The sequence below is a fragment of the Phacochoerus africanus genome, chromosome 15 (assembly GCF_016906955.1).
Source record: "Phacochoerus africanus isolate WHEZ1 chromosome 15, ROS_Pafr_v1, whole genome shotgun sequence".
Taxonomy (NCBI): Eukaryota; Metazoa; Chordata; class Mammalia; order Artiodactyla; family Suidae; genus Phacochoerus; species Phacochoerus africanus.
In genome coordinates, this window is record NC_062558.1 from 66,114,868 (window position 1) to 66,135,326 (window position 20,459).

The 20,459-nt window shown below is 37.8% G+C and overlaps 1 protein-coding gene across 1 annotated transcript in view; it reads left to right on the forward strand.

Annotated features, from left to right (window-relative positions):
- CABCOCO1 (ciliary associated calcium binding coiled-coil 1) overlaps positions 1-9,190 on the forward strand; it is a 124,797-nt gene extending 115,607 nt beyond the window's left edge. The window contains exons 6-8 of the mRNA XM_047762113.1: positions 2,556-2,678; positions 3,097-3,237; positions 8,797-9,190. Coding sequence (XP_047618069.1) covers positions 2,556-2,678; positions 3,097-3,237; positions 8,797-8,871 — 339 coding nt within the window. The 3' untranslated portion in view covers positions 8,872-9,190. The remainder of the gene's footprint in view (positions 1-2,555; positions 2,679-3,096; positions 3,238-8,796) is intronic.
- The last annotated feature ends 11,269 nt before the right edge of the window (positions 9,191-20,459 follow it).

The window sequence follows — 20,459 nt, forward strand, 5'->3', positions numbered from 1 at the left end:
ACATAGGAGTTTCAGTCCATCAAAGAAGCGTGGGGCTAAGGAGTTCCAAGTTTCCAAGTGAATGCCTAGCACACACATGCGTGAGCACACACACACACACACACACACACACACACAACACCAGTGCCAAAGACTAAGAAAACTGGGTTCTTGGTAAGTTCGGATGAGCATTATAAAGAAATCCAGACAAATAGGGGTGTGAGGGGTAGAATGAGATGCTTGAGCACAAATACCTGCTTGCCTTAAGTACTTAAGAGTATAATTTGATGGAAGAAAGGGCACAGGTGGGCAGGTGGTAAAATTCTCCACTACCAGGATGGAGAAGTCATCTAGTGGTAACTTCCACCAAGGGGAAAGAAATCTGCCAGAAGGTCCTAGCCTATGTGTGGAAAATGGTAGCAGCAAGCCAACTATGGCAAGGGCAACAAGATAGAATTCTGCTTCTATCTTGAAAGGAAAGGAAATACTTTTACCATTCAGATTAGCTCATGCTTGCTTTCTCAAGCCTGCAGTAAATTCAGTAATTTCCACTCAATTCCTTTCTTCTTTTTTTCAATGTCTAGCTTACCACCACTCTCCTCAAATTTCTGGTTTCACCCTATGTTAAAGTCTGCTTTAGTAAATTTCATCTACTTTAGATTACTTAGTAAATACCTCATTATCTTCCCTTGCCTCTGAATTCCTGTGTACAGCTTAATTATTTTACATATAATGTTTCAGGGAACACTAAAGTATATTTAGCTGTTTCATTTTCCTAGCTTGGTAAAATAAAGAGCAATATAAGATGTGGGAGGATAAAAAATAAGCATGGTTAATAAAGGTACAAACAATTTTGTGGGTAGGTGAAAATGCTTCTATGTCCCATTTAGGAAAAGAAACAATGTCTTGTGAATATGAAGAGAGAGTGGGGTTGTTCTGATATGGTTTTTTAATATTCTATCTTGATTACCATTTAGTCAACTTAATATTAAATAATCTGGAATGATGTCATCTAACTGAATAAAGATTAAAAGTTTAATAATATCAATAATTTACAAGTGGCAACATGATGACATATTGCAGTTTACTGAAAACTGCATAGGCCACAAAGTCAGCACACTAGGATTTAACTCCCAGCCCTGTCGCTAAGTAATTATTTGACCTTAAGCCAATCATTTAATCTCTTGATCTCCAAATTACCTTGACTATAAAGTTACAACACTTCAGTTCTTCTGTATATTTATACTAAGCAGCAACTTCCTGTAAAATCAAATTAAAATTAGTAATACAAATTTGAGGCAAAATGCATTGGAATGACCAAGCAATAGCCTAGCCTCCAATTCATTCCAAAACCTAAATTAAAAAAATAATATTTAAATGATGAAGTATTATAACATGTAAGTTTATTTGAAATATTGCAGAGAAGTTAGAAATGAATATGATGATTTCAGTGTTTTTCCAGGCCTCATGGGATGATAATTACTTAGTGAATTTATGCATTTAAGAGTTTTGTCTTAAAACTTGTAGGCTTGGGATATGACTGTGTCAGCATCCAGTGGGTAGCTTCATCTCAGGGCCACAAAAACAAGCTCCTGAGACCTTGCTATATAAACTATAGCTTGGATTCATTGATTTAAGTGAGGAATGTAATAGGCATAAAAATCAGGGTACTCACCTGGGCATGTCTCTAGATCAGTTGAAGTGAGAAGTCACATTATGATCAGAATATTGCCTGTTAAACATGAAGTCAGAAAAAGAGCAACTTTTTAATTAGAGGCATTAAATGTTGAATGCCACTAGTACCCTCACCTCTACTCTCTCCCCCAAGTCATGGTGAGATAGACACTGTGTAAATTAACTTCTTGGACTCATTTCTTCATTTCCACCATTGACCACCTGTCACCCTCTCTCTGATTGACACACTCTTGCTGAAGTTCAACCCTTGTTGAACAATTGTTCAACACTCACAGTGATGTCTGGCCTTGACCTCTGTGTTTTTGGTTGGCTTCGCAAATCTCCTCTCTGATTTACTGTGTGCTGGCTTTATACTTTAACCTTTAGAGCCTTTATTGCCCTCATCACTAGGTTCTGATGGTCCCTTCACTATTGCCTCCAAAAGCAGCTACACTCCACTGAGTATTATCAATCACTATCAGGCTGTTATTGAGTATGTCAGGTACTAAACCCTCTGCCAGAACTGGAGAAGATAAACAGAGGATCTAAAATATGGTCTCCACCTACAGAAAACCTGTAGGCAAGAGGAGGAGCACACTGACCCAAGAAACAATTTTGAGATCAAGGCAGTACAAAATGAAGTCCTCAACCGTAGAAAATAAGACAGTGGGGAAAAGTAGAATGCTAATTATCAGATACAGAGCTCAAAAAGCACTAGAGTACCAAAAGGTCAGTGGTATCAAGAATTCAGAGGTGATGACACTTAAAAAATAATATACTTGGAACTTATATAGAAGGCTAAAATTATATGTAGAGAGAGAGATTTATATATATATATATGCTAAAATTGTGGTTACTCACCAAAGACTTTGTTGTAATACAGCTCTTCTCTTCCCCTCTAGCAAGTAATAGAGGTTGTAAAGCCTGTAGGTCACCCTTTCCCTGATCCTCTAGAAGAAGGAATGGCATTTGATATTTACTCAACGTTTATAGAGCCTCCTCCAACATTGGATATGGAAATGAAGGTATGTTTCCTTTCATCTCTTCATTCAACCTATCTCAGCATTATATTCTCTAGAGACAGGAGCAAAAACAAAATGCTTTTCTAATTTCTTTCCCTCTTATTTTTCCCAACTAAATATAAATATTTCTTTTTGCATCGACTCATAGAAGGGCCAGCTGAGGGTGGTTCAGCAGTTGTCATCTCTTCTGCACCGTCTTCCCCAGTCCCCACCTTCATTTTCCCCAAAGTAGGTACAAGCAACATTACTCGATCTGTCATGATGCTCAGGAATAATGAAGATACAGGAAAATGTCAACTCAAAATCCTCCCAGATTGACATAATTTCTGGTAGAAAAGTATCCAAGATAAGTTTGAGGTTACATATAAATCAATAAAGACTCCAGAAATCACTTGTGTGTTGTTTACTTTTAATATTCTAGGAGTTGCATCAAGAACAAGGCCCTGAAGAGTCCCATCCAGAAGCCAACACTTCAGAGACTGATCCATTAGTTGGTTTCACCATTGAAGATATAAAATCAGTTCTGAGTCAAGTCACAGATGATATATTAATCGGCATCCAGGTACTCAGCCTTGATAGTGTGCACACCTGCTTTCTTACCAGTTAAAATTAGCCAACCTTAACCTTAATGCCTATAGACACTCTTCCAGCTCTGCCAGCAGGAGTGATGCTGATGATGGAAGAGTTCAGTTTAACATCCCCACCTTGAGAGTTCCCATCATGGCACAGTGGAAACGAATCCAACTAGGAACCATGAGGTTGCAGGGTTCTATCCCTGGCCTCACTCAGGAGATTAAGGATCCGGCATTGCTGTGAGCTGTGGTATAGGTCGCAGACTTGGCTTGGATCCTATGTTGCTGTGGCTGTGGCTGTGGCTGTGGCTGTGGCAGAGGCCGGCAGCTGTAGCTCTGATTTGACCCCTAGCCTGGTAGCCTCCATATTCTGAGTGCGGCCCTAAAAAGCAAAAAAAAAAAAAAAAAAATCTCCAGCTAATTCTCAGTTGAGTCATCCGAATAAATTCACCAACTGGTGTGGTGTGTGTTCTCAGTTTACAGAATCATTCAGCATCAAGACCCGAAAAATAACATGATAAAGACTTCATGCCCAGTCACACTATAGGCAGTTGCTCATGTAAGAGTAATGTGGGTACATCTCCAAATAGTAAACACTCTGAGGATCAGACCACAGTTCTTTGGTTTTTTTTGGGGGGCACACCTGCGGCATATAGAAGTTCCCAGGGTAAGGGTTGAATCAGAGCTGCAGCTGCAGGCCTACACCACAGCCACAGCAACACCAGATCCGAGCCACATCTGCAACCTGCACCACAGCTCATAGCAACACGGGATCCTTAACCCACTGAACGAGGCCAGGGATCAAACCCACAACCTCATGGATACTAGCCCGGTTCATGACCACTAAGCCACAATAGGAACTCCAGACCTAAATTTTTAGCTAAGTCTTCTCACCAGATTTCTTTGAACTCCCTCTCGGACAGTTTGTGTCTTTTCACTTGTCACTAATAGCTACTGGCTCTATGTATGAATAGTGTTATCACTGACACCAAAGGACGCATGAAAATGGTGATGGTAATAGCCATCTCAGTAGCAGCTGCCAATGATGAATCCATTCGCTTGGCTTTATGCTTAATTTTTTTTTCCTGTACAAAAAAAAAAAGAAAAAAAGAAAGTTTCTACTTCAACACAAAGGCTTGTATCATTTCTGAGGCAAAATGATTGAAAGAGCGAATTGCATATTTTGAGAGAATTTCTAATTTCTTGTGGAAATAACCATGAATCAATAGGACAATATACTACATGTTTAAAATACAAACACGTCTCAAGGAAAGATTTAGTTGTTATCTGAGCATGAGACTATATATAAAAAGCACACTGTATTAAAAACCAATTTAGAAGGAGCAAAAGATAAGCTTGGCATAAGCATACCTTGTTACTTGTTTAATCATCAAATGTTCATGTACTATTTACATGAACATTTAATGATTTGATGCCAACAGAATCAGCCAAAGTCCTCCGCTTAATAAGGGGTGTTTAGTGTTTACCAGAAATAGTGAAAGAACACGTTTTACACAAAGCTTTATTGTTAACAACCCCATGAATGTAATAACTGGTTACTGTGTAGAAGGGCAGAGTGCAGTTGAATTAAGCTGACTCCAGAACATATCTCCTTTTTAGATTTGATAACATTTCATCTAAATATAGTTTATGTATAATCATGGCCCTGGGCTCCTTTGCGATCCCGCGGCTCTGAAATTATTGCCGAGGAACTACTAGACAGTAATAGAATTGTTTTCAGGCCCCCAAATTGAAAACATCTTTACCAAGGCCATGTTCCGTGTAGTGAACGGTATGTTTTTAACTATTTGTTGAAATTTTTTTAATAGTAGAGTGTGCAGCATTTATACCACTAGCAGGAGTAGGATTGCTGTATGAGTATTATTTTTGTCTCACTGGCCTGCAGACATCCTTACTGAGTCTGGACATCCATCAGCTGGCTCATCTAAATATAATTAGGCAGAGAAAAGAACTTGGACCAGAGATGAGGGATGCAGATCCTTTAGGTGCCTCGATCATTGCCATATTAAGTAGATTCATGGACATTAGCCTGGGCCAAATTATTGCCAATTTTTCAACAAAATAACATGATGGTGTGGATTTATCCTGTGTCTCAAGATCGCAAACCCTTTTATGTATTTTCTCTCAATAATCCTAGTAAACTCCATGCGGATTAGGCAGGGACTTCCCTGATAAATTGGAAACTAAGAGACCCAGAAAGATTAAGTCATTTGTACAGAGTTTCCAGGGTCAGAAACTGATGAAAAGCCCTAAATGGGAGCTGTAAACTGGGTTCTGGTTCTAATTCCAGTCTTATCCACAAAACCACATAACCTCTAAGATCACGACGAGACTACTTCGGTTTTTAATACTCCAGTGGTGTGACACTTTTTCAGTATTTACCCTTATGTCTTGGTCAGATTCCAAGTCAAGAAATTACTCTCTGTTTACCTAAATTTCTCCCCCTGTTTTAGATGGGTAAGTTATTTTCCACTTCTAAAACCTGCCTTCCAGCATTCCTGACTCTTAAAACTGCCTCATTCCTGTTCAAAGGTAGCCACATGTCAGTGGTCAGGGTATTTAAGCCTTTTGAATACATGGATCTGCTGTAGGAACATTCAGTGAGTTCTTATTTCTAAGATGTTTTACATTTTCCAATAGATTTTTTTCCTTCTTTATTTAAAAAAATCATAGTTTTTATTATTTTAATAGGAAAGGCAGTAGAGAATTCATGTTTTAAATAGGTTTTTTCAGAGCTCCTTCTCCAGTGTGGTTACAGGCGTGTTTCACTTCCTTTAATTCAGAAATTTCTGAAAATAGTGTGAATCCTTAAATTTTTTATGTTAATCTACTTACTTCTCCATTGACTCAATTTATAATTCTAGAAATTTATTAAAAATGAAGTTATCTTGGCCCTGAGATGTTAATTAAAACTAGACTGAATAGAGCAAACATTTTAAGCTTATATAGTTTAGATATTTTAATTTTAAAGATACATTCAAAATGAAATTATTTTGGCCCTGAGTTGTATAATAAAAATTATACCCAGTAGAGCAAACTTTAATATATTTAAAGAATTACATTTCAGAGAAATATGAATGCTAGCCCTGAATTCTTACATTAAATGTTGGCTGTGGGCCCTGTGTAAGCAATAGGGTAAAATAATGTGAAAACCTTGAGGAAAGTTTGCCATCTTGGGATCATAGGTATTTTTAGGTCAGCATGAATTTCCAGGATAGAAAAGCTGAGTGAGAAATCCCCTCAAGGATTGACCACTGAGAGGCCACTAAACCCATCTCTCAGGCATTCTCCATTCTTATCTAAAAGGAAATAGAGCCATACCCTATCCTAGTGGTTATGGGATAGTGCATCTGTTCAGCAGTGTTCTGAGGAATAACATGGAGACATGGGAGACCAATGACAGCCTGGTCTTCACCAGACCGGAATTCTTGTCATCCAGCATCTGAATTGAAATACTGATCGCTATCTGAGACAAAGTCCTCTGTCACCCATGCTCTGGTAGGCATGCTCCTTACCTTCATTAGCCTTTTCCCCAGAGCCCACACTTGTGTCCATAAATTCTGTTTCAGTGAAATACCTGAAAGACCTTCAGGTTAATGTAAAAAACATGGTGAGATAGTGAAACAGAAGCTGAAAGAGGTAATACATCTGTCCTTAGTTGAACAAATGAAATTCTTGGTGGACATAGACGTAATTGAAAGTAGGGAGGGTCAATTGTTTGGTTAGAGCAGTGCTTCCCAATCCTTTAGAATTGTAAAAGGATTGTTTCTTCAAAACATTTCAACCCCTGTATGATCTAATATGGAGCACACCATAAAAAGCAGAAGTAACGTATTTTTAAAATATATCACAATGTCTTATCAATGAAATAGTGTACAATGGTGAGTATATCATTCAGATTAGGAGTTGGAATTATTAATTTAAATTAACATATGTGAAAGTTACCATACTTCATTTTCAACTGCTTAATTTTTCAGATAAGAGCTACAGGGGGTTAAGTGGCTTGCCCAAGCCTGCAAACAATGCCTAGGTCTCCACGCTCCTAGACTTTTGCTCCTCTCAGCATGCTACCAAAATTATGCCTGAAGGGATTAGTGGTCCTAAAAATGACCTAGAGGACAATGTTTATTCCTCGTTGCTTTTTTCACCCAACTACCAAGAAAGGAAAAGATGAGACCAGAGGCTAGACTTGACCCCAGGGCTTGATAAAACTCAAGCCAAAAAAAGACTGATACTTAGAGTCCCCTCAGAGCTCAGCCAGTTAAGGATCTGATGTTGCCACTGCTGTGGTTACAACTATGGCTTGGATTCGATCCCTGGCCTGGGAACTTCTGCATGCCAGGGGTGCAACCAAAAAAAGTAGAAAAAGAAAAAAAAAAGACTGATTCTCATGTGAGAACTCAGAATTGTTGACACCAATGTCATCTTTTCACAAAAAGCAACTCAACTGTGAAGATAAAACAAAATCTCATCAGATAAGGTAACCAGATGGACCTTTCAAGACTAGCTGTTATAATTATACTTATAAATAAAGGAGAATGGAGTTATATTTGGACCAAAAAAAAGAGTATTTGATTTTTAAAATGTTTTCTGTATAAATTAAAATAACAAGTTTCTCAAAATAGTTACCCTAATGACCTCAAATTATGTTATAGACATTAACATTCCAAACTTCAAATCACTTATTAACATTTATGTGTATAAACTACACATACACATGTAGAGTATTTTAAATCACCTAATAAAAAGCACCAGTTTTACCATGTCTCCCTACCCCCAAGTGGTTTATCTATACATAATTTTATAAATCATCAGGGGAAAAAAGGAAGACATTTCCAGGTCTACAAATGTTCAGATAATGTGAAAACATTTTTTGGAATTGTGCAGGTAGCCATGTCAGTCCTCAGAATATCACTGCCAGAGGCTAAATGCTATCACAGCCACGGCAAACTCCAAAACCTGTCAGCAAGTGCTTACTTTTTTCCACCAAACTGTACCACAAAGTGGTATAATTCTAAGAGTTAGATGTATGATGAATACTCTTAATTATGAGAATTGTCCTAATTGTGAGATTATTTGTGTTGTTATTTCACAACAGAGCTTCCTGGGATCCCATTTAGAATGTATTACACAGGAGACAAAAACATCCCTTGCAAAGGGGTGGGGATACCAACAACACTGCAGTAACTGAGCCTAGAGCAGTTATTCTGATTCGGCGCTTATTGGTAAAGTCTGTCTGAAAATACAGATAAATTAGCCTATCTTCCAACACAAGGCCATGTGAAAAATGGCTGTCCAAATACCACTTCCTGTTCATAGCAGACATGCTATACATTGGGAATGTGCAGAGAAATATGATAAAGTGTTATCACATCACTACAGGCTGAAACACAGCTACGTCTGCAAAACAGGAAGGTGTGTGAGGGATAATGTCTGTCTTTAGGCACTATAGTATGTCAAAACCACAAAGACAATGTGCAGCAAAAGATAGCTCCATCATAACCACTTTTTTATGATTGTCTTCACAGACCGAGATAAACGAAAAGCTGCAAATACAGGAAGAAGCCTTTAATGCACGAATAGAAAAATTGAAAAAGGCCTGAGGACTCCGAACTGGAGAGTGATACTAAACTTCACAGAAACATATAAAACCAGCAGAAAAAATAGACCCTCTAGAGCACCAGATCTCCTTCATTTAGTTGGGAAAGGAAAACTAAGCCCCACTTTTTATTATCCTAACTAATTAGAAAAGTATTGGCCCCAATTTTGCTATCTCCTGTCCCATAACAGCCTCTGAATTTATTGCGCTGTCTGTAATAAGAACATTTTGTATATAAGAGTTTGGAGAACTATATATAAAAATACAATTACTTTTACAATACTCCTTTGACATTTTGACTAGTAAATGTTATTCATCTTCAAGGAGAATGAAGCCAACTTTTTTAAATAAAGAAAAATAATAATAATTTTATCCATATTGACCCAAATGAACTGCCACATTGCTGAAGCCTTGTGAACAGAGACCACCACCACACTGCTGAGGATAAAACTTGCTAAACAATAGCAATTCAAATGCATATACTAGGGTTTTTGGGGTTTTTTTTCTTCTTAAATCATTTGGTTTTCTTGTTTAAATGTTTCAGTGTGAAACCAATTTTCTGAAATTATATAATGCAGTTTGAAGCACTTTAATTTATTCTGTACTGTATTTGTTATTTCTAATCTTGTTACTCTCCCAGGAGAATACATGACCTATATAAAAAGAAGCAATGTATAAATGGTTATTAAAGACCAACCTATATATAGATTGTAAAAATCTTAAATACAAATCAAACTCACAGAGCTCTAAAAATTAACCATTATATTGCAGTAGAATGATTGAAAAATCTTAAGCCTTTAAATACTTTTATTAAAATATAATTTCAAAAGAAAATATCCATTTGCCAACTGACTGTCCCTAGTTAGACAAATTAAATTAATTACTATCTAGGCCCTTTCCAAACTTCTGAAATTTCAGAGTACTCTAGAATGGAGAGAACTGCTAGGAGGAGACCATTCCTCCAAGATATTTCCAGTTTATATTGGAACCAAATGTACTTGAATTGGGTGGCAGTTGGTTGAATATATTCTGTCCATGCTCTGACCTTGGGCTATAACCTTACTTGCTCCATAAGTACCAAGAGGATTGTCCAAAATGTATTTATCTGGGGCAGAGACAGGTCTGACAGCATTTGCTATTTTTCTAACTACACTGATCATTAAGTAAGAGAAGTCCTTAAGATGAAACCATGTTTATTGTTCATGCAGTTCTGAGTCTGTAAGGCCTGGAGATGGGCAAGGATGTTTCTTCCCTGAGCTGCCCTTCCTCACTGACAATGTAGATGGCCACAGGAGACCATGCAAAGGGCTTACAAGTCTTGCAGTCTCTTTCCAGGGCAGACAGAGATGAAACTAGAGAGAAATGGGAATAAATGAATAGGGAATAAAACAGCTTCAAGTGCAGTCTTTGGCACAGAGTGGACCTCTGTTTCTAATAAAGAGGGCTTATTTTGAGCAAGTGTACTAGAGTCTAAAACTGAGTAGACAATAGCAGTAGGCTCCCTAAAAATTCACAAGAATGATATGCTATAAAGTGTGCCTAAAGCCCACCTCAGGAGTAGGTCTCCGAGAATCTGATAGTGGCTTCACCATTGGCTAGTATGTGACTTGGGACAGGCTGCTCCCCCTTTATTATACATCTCTTAAATGAGACTAATACTTAAATTTGAGGTAGTTATAAGAATTCACGAAATTTGTATTAAAGGATTGTTTGTGGTAAGTTTTGGTTTCTAGTTACCTCACAGGCTACCCCAAACCCACCGTCCCATCATTTGTGCAGCCTCTTTGGAGGACTTCCAGCCTTCTCTGTCTCCCCACTGGAACTGGTGGATCAGCATGTCCTCTATCGGTAACCACTGTTGTCTAACATCCTTTGTGCTGGAGCAGCTCAGGGATCTAGGCAGCAGCCTGACTCTAACATCAGATGCTAAAAAGATAGCAATCATAGTAGCAGTAACTACAAATTTTAGCCTATGTTCTCTGCTCTTTTAAATTAATTTTGATGAAGGAAATTTCATTAAATTTATTGATGAAGGAAAATATTCACTATTACCAAAAAAATTATAGACCAAAATAAATTTCACCCTAGCTAGGTACCTTCATTTCTCTTCCCATGAGACAACCACAGCTTCCAGTAAGTCCTTAGAAAACTATTTTTTACCTATTTAAATAATTGGATGCTTGTATAGGGTGGTCTTTTTGTAAAACAGTTTGCCTATTCTTTACATTGCTTTTTTTCCATCAAATAATGTGTCTTAAGTTAATTTTCTATCAGTTCTTTCTAATGACCATACAGTACTTCATTTTAATACTCCATAACTTTTTAACTAGATCTATTGACATTTTTCTTGTTTTCAGTACTTTGCTATCACAGTGTTGCACTGCGATATGGGTGAACATGTATGATTATACCTAAGGATGAATTCCTAGAGAGGGACATTTTTTAGGTCAAATTTTATTTGAATTTCCAATTTTGGTAGATATTGTCAAAGCACCTCCCAAAGATATTTTACCAACAGTAAAATGATAATAACTATGTATGATAATAACTCTCTACATCATTACTAACGGATGCATTGACCAATTTTTTATCTTTGGTATTCTGGTAGATAAAAAATACTGTCACACTATTGTTGTTGTTGTTGTTTTCCTTTTTAGTCGCACCCATGGCGTGAGGAAGTTCTTGGGCCAGGGATGGAAAGCATACCACAGCAGTTGACCTGAGCCACAGCAGTGACAATGCTCCCCTAGTCAATATGAAATAAAGTGAAAACTGATCTTTCTTTTTGTTTTTAGGTACAATAAGGGAACAAATTTATTTCTATTGTAAGCATATTATTTAGAAAATGTAGGCAAGGATGGAATGTATCACCCAGCTCCATTTGTTCATTCATTTACATGCTATATAGTCATTGAATACCTGCTGTGTGCCAGGGCGTTTATTAGAGAGCCCAGCAGATGCAGTCTCTGACCTAATAATCTAGTAGTGGGAGACTGCTAATAGTAACGGTGATAAAGACAAGCTTCTGGGAATTATGAGATTATTGAACAAAGGAGCTTGATCTAGTGAGAGAAGCTTCCTGTGGGTTTTGCCACCGAGGGTTAGGTAGAATTTAGCCAGACAGAAGAAGGTGGAGGAAGATGGGTTTTTGGAAGAGAGAGAAGTGTGTGCAAACCTCCTGGGCCATAAAGTGAAGCCAAACAATTGGTCACAGCCAGAGTTCGCTCAGGCTCCCATAGCCCACATTCCAGATTTTTATTTTGAACTGAAAAGAAGTGGGACCTTGTTGACAAGTTTTAAGTAGCGGAGTGACATCAGATTAAAAATTTTTAAAAAGGCATCTCACTGGTGCCGGAACTTCTATATGTGGAGATGCGGAAAGAGTATTCTCGTAAAAGTGCTCCTGCTGCTCACGGTGCTGTAGCTCCACTTCTTAGCAATTTCTAAGAGTGGGAGAAATAAAGAAAATTTTTGACTTTTTAAAAGTCACAGGGTCACCTACTCTAAGCAGTGTTTGGCATAAAGGCAGCCCTCTGAGGAGCCAGTTGAAAAACAATATCAACCTCTCCCTTAGACAAGAAGCAACCTTTCTCTCAACATCCACGGTAAGATACCTTTTTTTTCCATTTGCAGGAATAATTGGGGGTGCTTTTTTCCTCACCCCGTGATAAGTTTCAAAGAGAAAAATATATTCACTAGGTTATGAACACACCTCAGACTGCCGCTATTTCAGGTATTTGCAGGCACTGTTGCGCCTAAATATAACTGTGGAGTCATTTTTCCAAAATCCGAATATAAAGCCCCTATTTCTATCCTCCATTTGATTGGAACCATTCAACCATCCTGGTAGATAATAAGTTTGCGTGTTCTTAGATTGCATTTCATTATGCTTCAGTTCCCCTGGAGAATAAACGTGCTCCTTTTCCCAACAACTGTAGAGGAGAAATACTTGTGACATCTCAAATTTCAGAGTCCCAGGAAGACATCCCGCTTCAGGACATCAAAGTCTTTCTTTTCTGGATACTGATTTGTTAAATAAGAGAAGTCAAGACCTCTTTGTGGCAGCCAAAACACCTATTAATTTAAGCTTGCTAAGTGAAAAGGAATCTGAATCAAAATAATACCATCTTGTCAGAATTCAAATTTCAGAACAGAGAGAGAATACTAAAAATTTCCTTTACTTTCAGGGTCCCTCCCTTGTTCATGGAAGTACCAGCAGTAGAGGTCAGATCATCGTTTTTGGTCAGGTATGCCAGAGGTTTGTGTTATTTTATTTAATTTTTAGCTTCAGTGAATATTGAGTGCATACGTCTCCAATGGTCATTTTGGTAGTTTTTGGTGTTTTTTGTTTGTTTGTTTTTTAATCTAACCTGTTATTTATTTCAGCCTCTTTCTAAGTGCTAGAATGAAATAAGACAGATAAGGCCCTTGACTTCATGGAAGTTTATAATCTAGAGGCAGGTGATAAAAAGTGAACAAGTAGGTGTTCTCAGACCACCATCAATGATGCCCATAAAGGCTGGAATAGAAGTTTCTGGGAGATGGGAGAGCTCCTTTACCTGAGGTGCTCCAAGAACTCTTCTTGAAATGGGTGACTTTTGATCTAAGACCAGAATGGGAGAAGGAACCAGTCACAAGCCACACCTTGGAATATTTGTGTCAGGTCGTGGGGATAGCAAATAAAGTGACCTTGCCCAGTAGAACCTCTGATCATTCAAAGAACTCTCCAGGGAGAGGGATAGATCCAGAGTCTCACTTCTGGGAAATAACAAGGTTGCTTTGGAGCCTCAGATGCTCACACTCCTAATCCCGTGCATTTTCTACTCCATCACATTGACATGATCATATTTTTTAATATGCAAAATTATAGCCACACAATGCCAATCAGGATAATCCCCAAACCCAAATAAGCCTACTCATTTAAAAGAATCTTGGTCCAAATATCGTCTGCAGAAAAACAAAGAATTCCAAACAAATGATGTAGCTACTCCACTCCAGAAGAGGACAAACACAATTCCCAATCATGTGGACTGTGCATAGCGATGTCATTTCTGAAGAATATAGTATAGAAAGATGAGGGTGGAGGGAAGAGTACCTTTACATAAAGTTGAGAACCTTGATAAATCCTACTTCTACCAGATGACCAAGGTCAGCATCAATACTCATAAACCATGTTGATGGCATATATACTTAATATGGAATGATAAAAAGAGTAGTTTACCTCTGTAGTCTTCTTCCCCAAAAGGCATAATCCCAGTCTAATCATGAAAAAAAAAGAAATCAGGTAAATTTTACTAAAGGAGCACCCTAAAATATACCTAATCAGCAGTCCTCAAAACTGAGGTCACCATAAAAAGGAAAGTATGAAACAATGTCACAGCCAAAAGGAGCATCAGGACACATGACCACAACTACTATTAATGTGGAATCCTGGATGTAATTCTGGAACAGAAGTAGGAAAGATAAGGAAATATGAATAAACTATGAACTTCAGGTAATAAAAACATATCAATATTTATTTGTTAATTATACCAAATGTACCGTACTAAGGTAAGAATAGTGACAATAGTAGTCAGTAATAATACAGGAAATAACTAGGAGAGGGAGAGTGTTGTATAGGAACTCTGAACTATCTACTCAATTTTTCTGTGAATCTAAAACTGTTCTAAAAATGGTTTATAAATTTAAAATAATCTTGGTCAAAACAAAATTAATTAAAAGAAAAGACGTCCACCATCAGATCTCGCCAGTGATGGACTGACATCCTGTTCTAAATGACACATGAACATTCAGATATACCCATTTTGCAAACTAGAGAGAAAAATGAATTCTCATAAGGAAGAAGTGCTCATTCCATTTTTAGAGGAAATTGCAAATGTCATCAGTCCTGGACCCCTCCTTACCTTCTCAGTTCCAAGTAGAATTGGAATCTTTCTAAAAAATGTGCCTACGTCATAAAAGCAGAGAGTAGATTGAAAGGCTTTAAGCAGAGATTGGAGGTGGCTGGTGAAGGACAAGCATGTTTTAACTATGTATTGAGAAGCTAACTGCCATCGGGGGGAGGAAGAAGGGTCCAGGGAGGATGCAGTCCCCGGTCTTCTTTCTGTGCCACCACATAAGTGTCAGATGCTGTCCAGCAAATCCCTTCTCCTGTCATCCTAGGCACATGGCTGGTCTCCATTTTGCAGACCCCTTTGTGGTGAGGCATGACCACGTGACTAAGTTCAACCAGTGGAACAGGAGCACAAGTGAAATGTGCTACTTGAAGGGTGTTGCTCGAGACCAGACATCACTTCTCCCATGCTCTCTCCCTCTCCTTTCTGGGGAATGATGACAGAGCAGGGAAAAGAATGATGACAGAGCAGCTGGCGGCCCCCATTCCTGAAGGGCCACATGACAGGAGACACTTACCAACCCAGAACATGCATCCAGACAGTCACATGAGGAGAAAACAGACTTCCATTTCTGAGTGCAAATGAAGCCATGAGTCTACCTGCAAAGTAGTCTGGCCTGCCCTAATTAACTTAGTGACTGTGTCTCTCAGTGTTGATGTGTATGTCATATGTCTCACATGGGTCAATGTCTATAAACTGGGGAAACAACCAGCAAATTCATTTGGGATCTGCTTATAGTTTTAATGCATAACGCAATTACTCCTTAGTTTCTATATAAGCCCACAGTCTCTCCTAAACCGATGTCCTATGAAATAATTGCCTGAGCCTCACAAGTACGATGAACTGCACACTTAGGCATTTCCCACGAGAGGCCACACCTTCAATACTTTCTATTTTAAGTGAGGCTGGTAATTTTTTAAATGTCTATGGGTGACTTGGGATTTCTCTAATATAATAAGTATAAACAAGACTCTAGATTATTAATTTGGTAATAGTTTTCCCCTTAGGCCAAGGTTATTCCTCCGCTGAAATACTCCTTGATTCACTAAAAATTATTTGGTAAATGTCTGCTCTAGAACCTGGCTAAAGCCCTTACTAGGGCAAACATTATTATGTTGGCTACTCAATATTAAGTATATCTGGTTTTAAAGACTAATATGTATTTTGGAAGCATGATTCTGATTTGGGTAGCAGACTGTCCACAGGTTAAAATAAACAGCATGTCAAAGCATATGCAGAGTTGCAAAAGAAACAGAACTTGGATTTTTCTTCTTCAAAGCATGTTCAGTCACCAGTTGTTTACTTGTGATTGGTGACCACCTCATTTGTTAGAATGCTTTTGGCTACTAGTAAATAAAATCCTAAATTCAAAATGCATCAAGCAATTATAAACATATGCTACATAATCTAACCAAAAATAGTTCAGAGTTTGGGAGCCGCAGTGACATCATGGGGAACCCAGATCATTTCTGTCTGTGGCATCCTCTTCAGCACCTTGGCGTTCATCTTCAGAGTTGTCCCCTCAGAATCCCAAAGTGACAACCACATCCTCACAAAAGGACTAAACACTCAAAGAAAAGGAACTTTTTTATCTCTCACATTTTTTTTTTAAAGAAGAAAAACTTTACCCAAAGCCTGCCAGGAGAGTTTCTTCTTTGTCCCTTTGGCTAGAGTTGTATCACATGGTCAACCCTAAACCAGATGCTGGTAAAGGAAGTAGAATTATCATGATGGAATTAGGTGAGTCAGGATTCACCAGCTGCGGTGGGGGAATCACCCCCCCCAACCTGCTACCCATGAAAGATGGGGTCAGCCAGTAGCTGAACAAAACTGGGGTTCTCTTCATGAGGGAAAAAAAATGGCTATTGGACAGATAACTGCCATTTCTACTCCAGCAAATGATCTTTTCCTCCACAACATTTTATTTATGTCCTGGCATTTTCAGCATTCTTCAATTCCAAATTTGGATGGATCAATGATAGATAGATAGGTAGATAGATAGATAGATAGATAGATAGATAGATAGATAGATAGATAGACAGACAGACAGACAGACAGACAGATGATAGGTAAAAAACAGATCTTTTCTTCTTTTTCAAAGATTATGCTACTGGTGCCGATTATTATCTCTATGTGTGGGTGTAGTTTTTCAAATGTTTGCCATAGAAGAAGCCACTGCTTTCCAACATGTATATGAAAAATAGCTAGAAATTTTTGAAACCAAACCTATTCAGCTCTTAAGGTGCTAGACTCATATTGAATTATAGGTACCATTTCCTTTCTTCTGAAATTTTGATGACATGATCATCATTCATTCAACCAAGTGTGGCCATTTTAGATTCAGTTAACTGTCTTTATTCAAGGTGTCCTTATAGGCTCTTTTATTTGTTAAAACTACTTCAAAATGAATAGATAGATGAATCACCAGAGCACTGCAAAGCAAAACTCAAGGGCCAGGGCTAAACTGAGGAAACAAAACAAACCAAAAATGAGGCAATTATAGACTTGGGAAATTGTTCAAGACATATTAGAGGAAAATTTATTATTAAATATGATAAGTGTTTTGTGCAGGAAAAAATTGACACAAAGAAAAAGCATTCAAATAAAATGGAACTTATCTGGTGAGGTTACAGGTAATTTTTAATTTTTTCTGTATTTTCCATACTTATACATACTTCTATATAGCTTTTTTTAACTAGTAAAAAATAGGAGTTCCTGTTGTGGCTCAGTGGAAACAAACCCGACCAGTACCCATGAGGATGCAGCTTTGATCTGTGGCCTCACTCAGTGGGTTCAGGAACTGGCGTTACAGCAAGACTCAGTCAGATCTGGCATTGCTGTGGCTGTGGTGTAGGCCGGTAGCTATAGCTCTGATTCGCCCCCTAGCCTGGGAACTTCCATGTGCTGCGGGTGCAACCTTAAGAAACAAAAAGACAGAAAGGAGGGAAGGGAGGGTGGAGAGAGGGAGGAAGGGAGGGAGGAAGGAAGAAAAAGAAATAAACATTGTTTCTGATAGGCTGATGCTACACCCTAGCATTCAGTGCCATTGCCCTTTTGCCAGCTTCTGGACCAATCCACTGGAAGCTGGGATATTTTCAATGTCCTCTCTGGGGCAGGTAAGGTGTCTTTGTAGCAGCAGCCATTAGAAAGCAGCAGGAACTCTTTAGACCCAGAAAAGGACAAAATGCTTCCCAGAAATGGCTCCTGTCCTGAAAAAGCTCCCAATCTATGTTGGATACATTGGCAGGTGCATAGCTTTGGGTAAACAGACACATTGCCCTTATGGTACTAAGATAAATCCTAGAGGCTGGGATTCTACAGAGGATTCTGTTGCAATAAACTGCAGGATGTTGGCTATGCTGCATTATCCCTCTGAGCCTCAGGTTTATTTACAAAATGGATGGATTGACAATAGGTTAAAAAAAAAAAAAAAGACAACATTGAAAATCCTTTTCTTAAAACTTCAGGGACATCCTTGACTTTAAAAAATTAGAAACTAGTGTTAGAAGAACACAGCATGTTAAAGAATATCTCACATTGGCTTAGACTGAAACACCAGATGTATTCCCATTAAAGTAAAAAATGAGATAAGGGTTGAAATTAATTAATTAATCATATAATTACCTTATACATGTCTATCTCCCATCCCAGGCTCTAGCTCCAGGCAGGCAGGAGCTGTTTCTTTCTTGTTCTATGCTCTGTCTCCAAGGTCTAGCACAGTGCCTGGCACAGAGTAGGTACTTCATGAATGTTTTATAGACGGAAGAGAAGACAAGCAGACACACAGGCTGGCTGGTTTCACCACCGATTTCTCTTGTCCCACCCCTGCAATAAAGGTACAGAAATTTGAAGTATAATTAACACAAAGCTAAAATCACTATTATTTGTAAATTATAAGATTATCTACATTGAAAACTCATGAGAAAAATCTATTCTAAAGAAATAAATAGAATTCTAAAGAAATAAATAGATCAGATAAAAAATAAAGACTAAAAGCAGATTTTTCTATAAATGAATAATTGTTAGGAAATATAGAAAAAAAACTCTTGCAATAGTAACAAACACACAAAATACTTAAAGTGAAAACAGGAAATGTAAAAGACCTGTGTGAACGAAGACATAAAATTAATGTCTTAAAGGGTGTTTTGCTAGATGCAAAATTTAAGTATTGTAAAGATATCGTTTTAAGTATAATTCCATTGAAAAACTCAGGATTTGTATCTACTAATGTTAGTCTGAGGTCAACATTGATACCAAAAGTATAGTCAGTAGCCAAATTAGTGAGACAGAATAAAGGACCCCCCAAACAGCCATAATACTAAGAATTTACTTTATGGTGAGATGTACTCGGGTGACTGAGTCTGTGAATTTGGAGGCACTTAATCCTGAGATCCCTTCTCAGATCTGCCTTTTGTAAATAAGCATAACAAAGATCTAAGCATCAGGTCACTCAACTAAAAAATGGGGATAAAAGTAACTATACTAGCCTGTCATTATAAAGACCAAATGAAATATATATTCATTAACATTTAAAATTCATTAAAAACATTTAGCACATTATCTCAGTATACAGTAAAGAGTACTTATGATATACTTGATAAACCAATGGAAACATAAAGAAATCTCCAAGAAATGATGCTGGGAAAATAAATTATTTTAGGGAAAATGTTTATATGTTGTATGTTTATATTTTTTGTGTTAACATTTTACAGAGTACACCAACAAGTGAAAGCATTAAGTGCAAATATTAAAACTTTAAAATTGCAGAGTTCCTGCTATGGCACAGTGGGTTTAGGACTCCAACTGCAGTGGATCTGGTCACTGCAGAGGCACAGGTTCGATCCCTTGCCCAGCACAATGGGTTAAAGGATCTGGCTTGCCCCAACATTGTAACTGTGGCTCAGATTCAGTCTGGCCTGGGAATTTCCGTATGCCGCAGGTGCGACCATAAAAAAACAAAACAGGGACTTCCCGTTGTGGCTCCTTGGGTTAAGAACCTGACTAGTATCCATGAGGAAGCAGGTTCAATCCCTGGCCTCACTCAGTGGGTTAAGGATCCGGTGTTGCCGCCAACTGCAGCATAGATCATGAATGTGGCTTGGATCTGGCATTGCTGTGGCTGTGGTGTAGGCCAGCAGCTGCAGCTCAGATTTGACCCTTAGCCTGGGAACTTACATATGCTGCAGGTGTGACCCTAAAAAGAAAAAACAAAGAAACCAAAAAAAAAAAAAAAGCAATACACCCTACAAAATATCTAAAATAAAATAGAGTGACTCTTTTCCCAATCTTATGATGGAGAAGGCTTTAAAAAATAAAAGTAATCAGACATTACAAAGAACAAGCAAAAAGAATAATTTTTAATTACAGAAAAATTCTGAACTGCTTCATTTAAAAGAAAATTCATCATTAATAAAAATAAAACAAAAAACTGAGAAAAATACTTGCAAAAAGGCATATGACAGATATGGAGTTAATAACTTTAAGCAGTTTTTAAAATCAATTCAAAAATTCAAATAACTCAATAGGAAATCACAAGGGATTTGAAAAAATAATTCAGAAATTTAAAAAAAAAAGATTAAGTATAAATAGTCAGCAGTAACAAAATTTTTTTAACTTTATCAGTTCTGGAATTTCCAAATGCTACCTATGTATTTGTAGGGTATTTGAAGCAAAATAAATTCATAGGAGTTCCCATTGT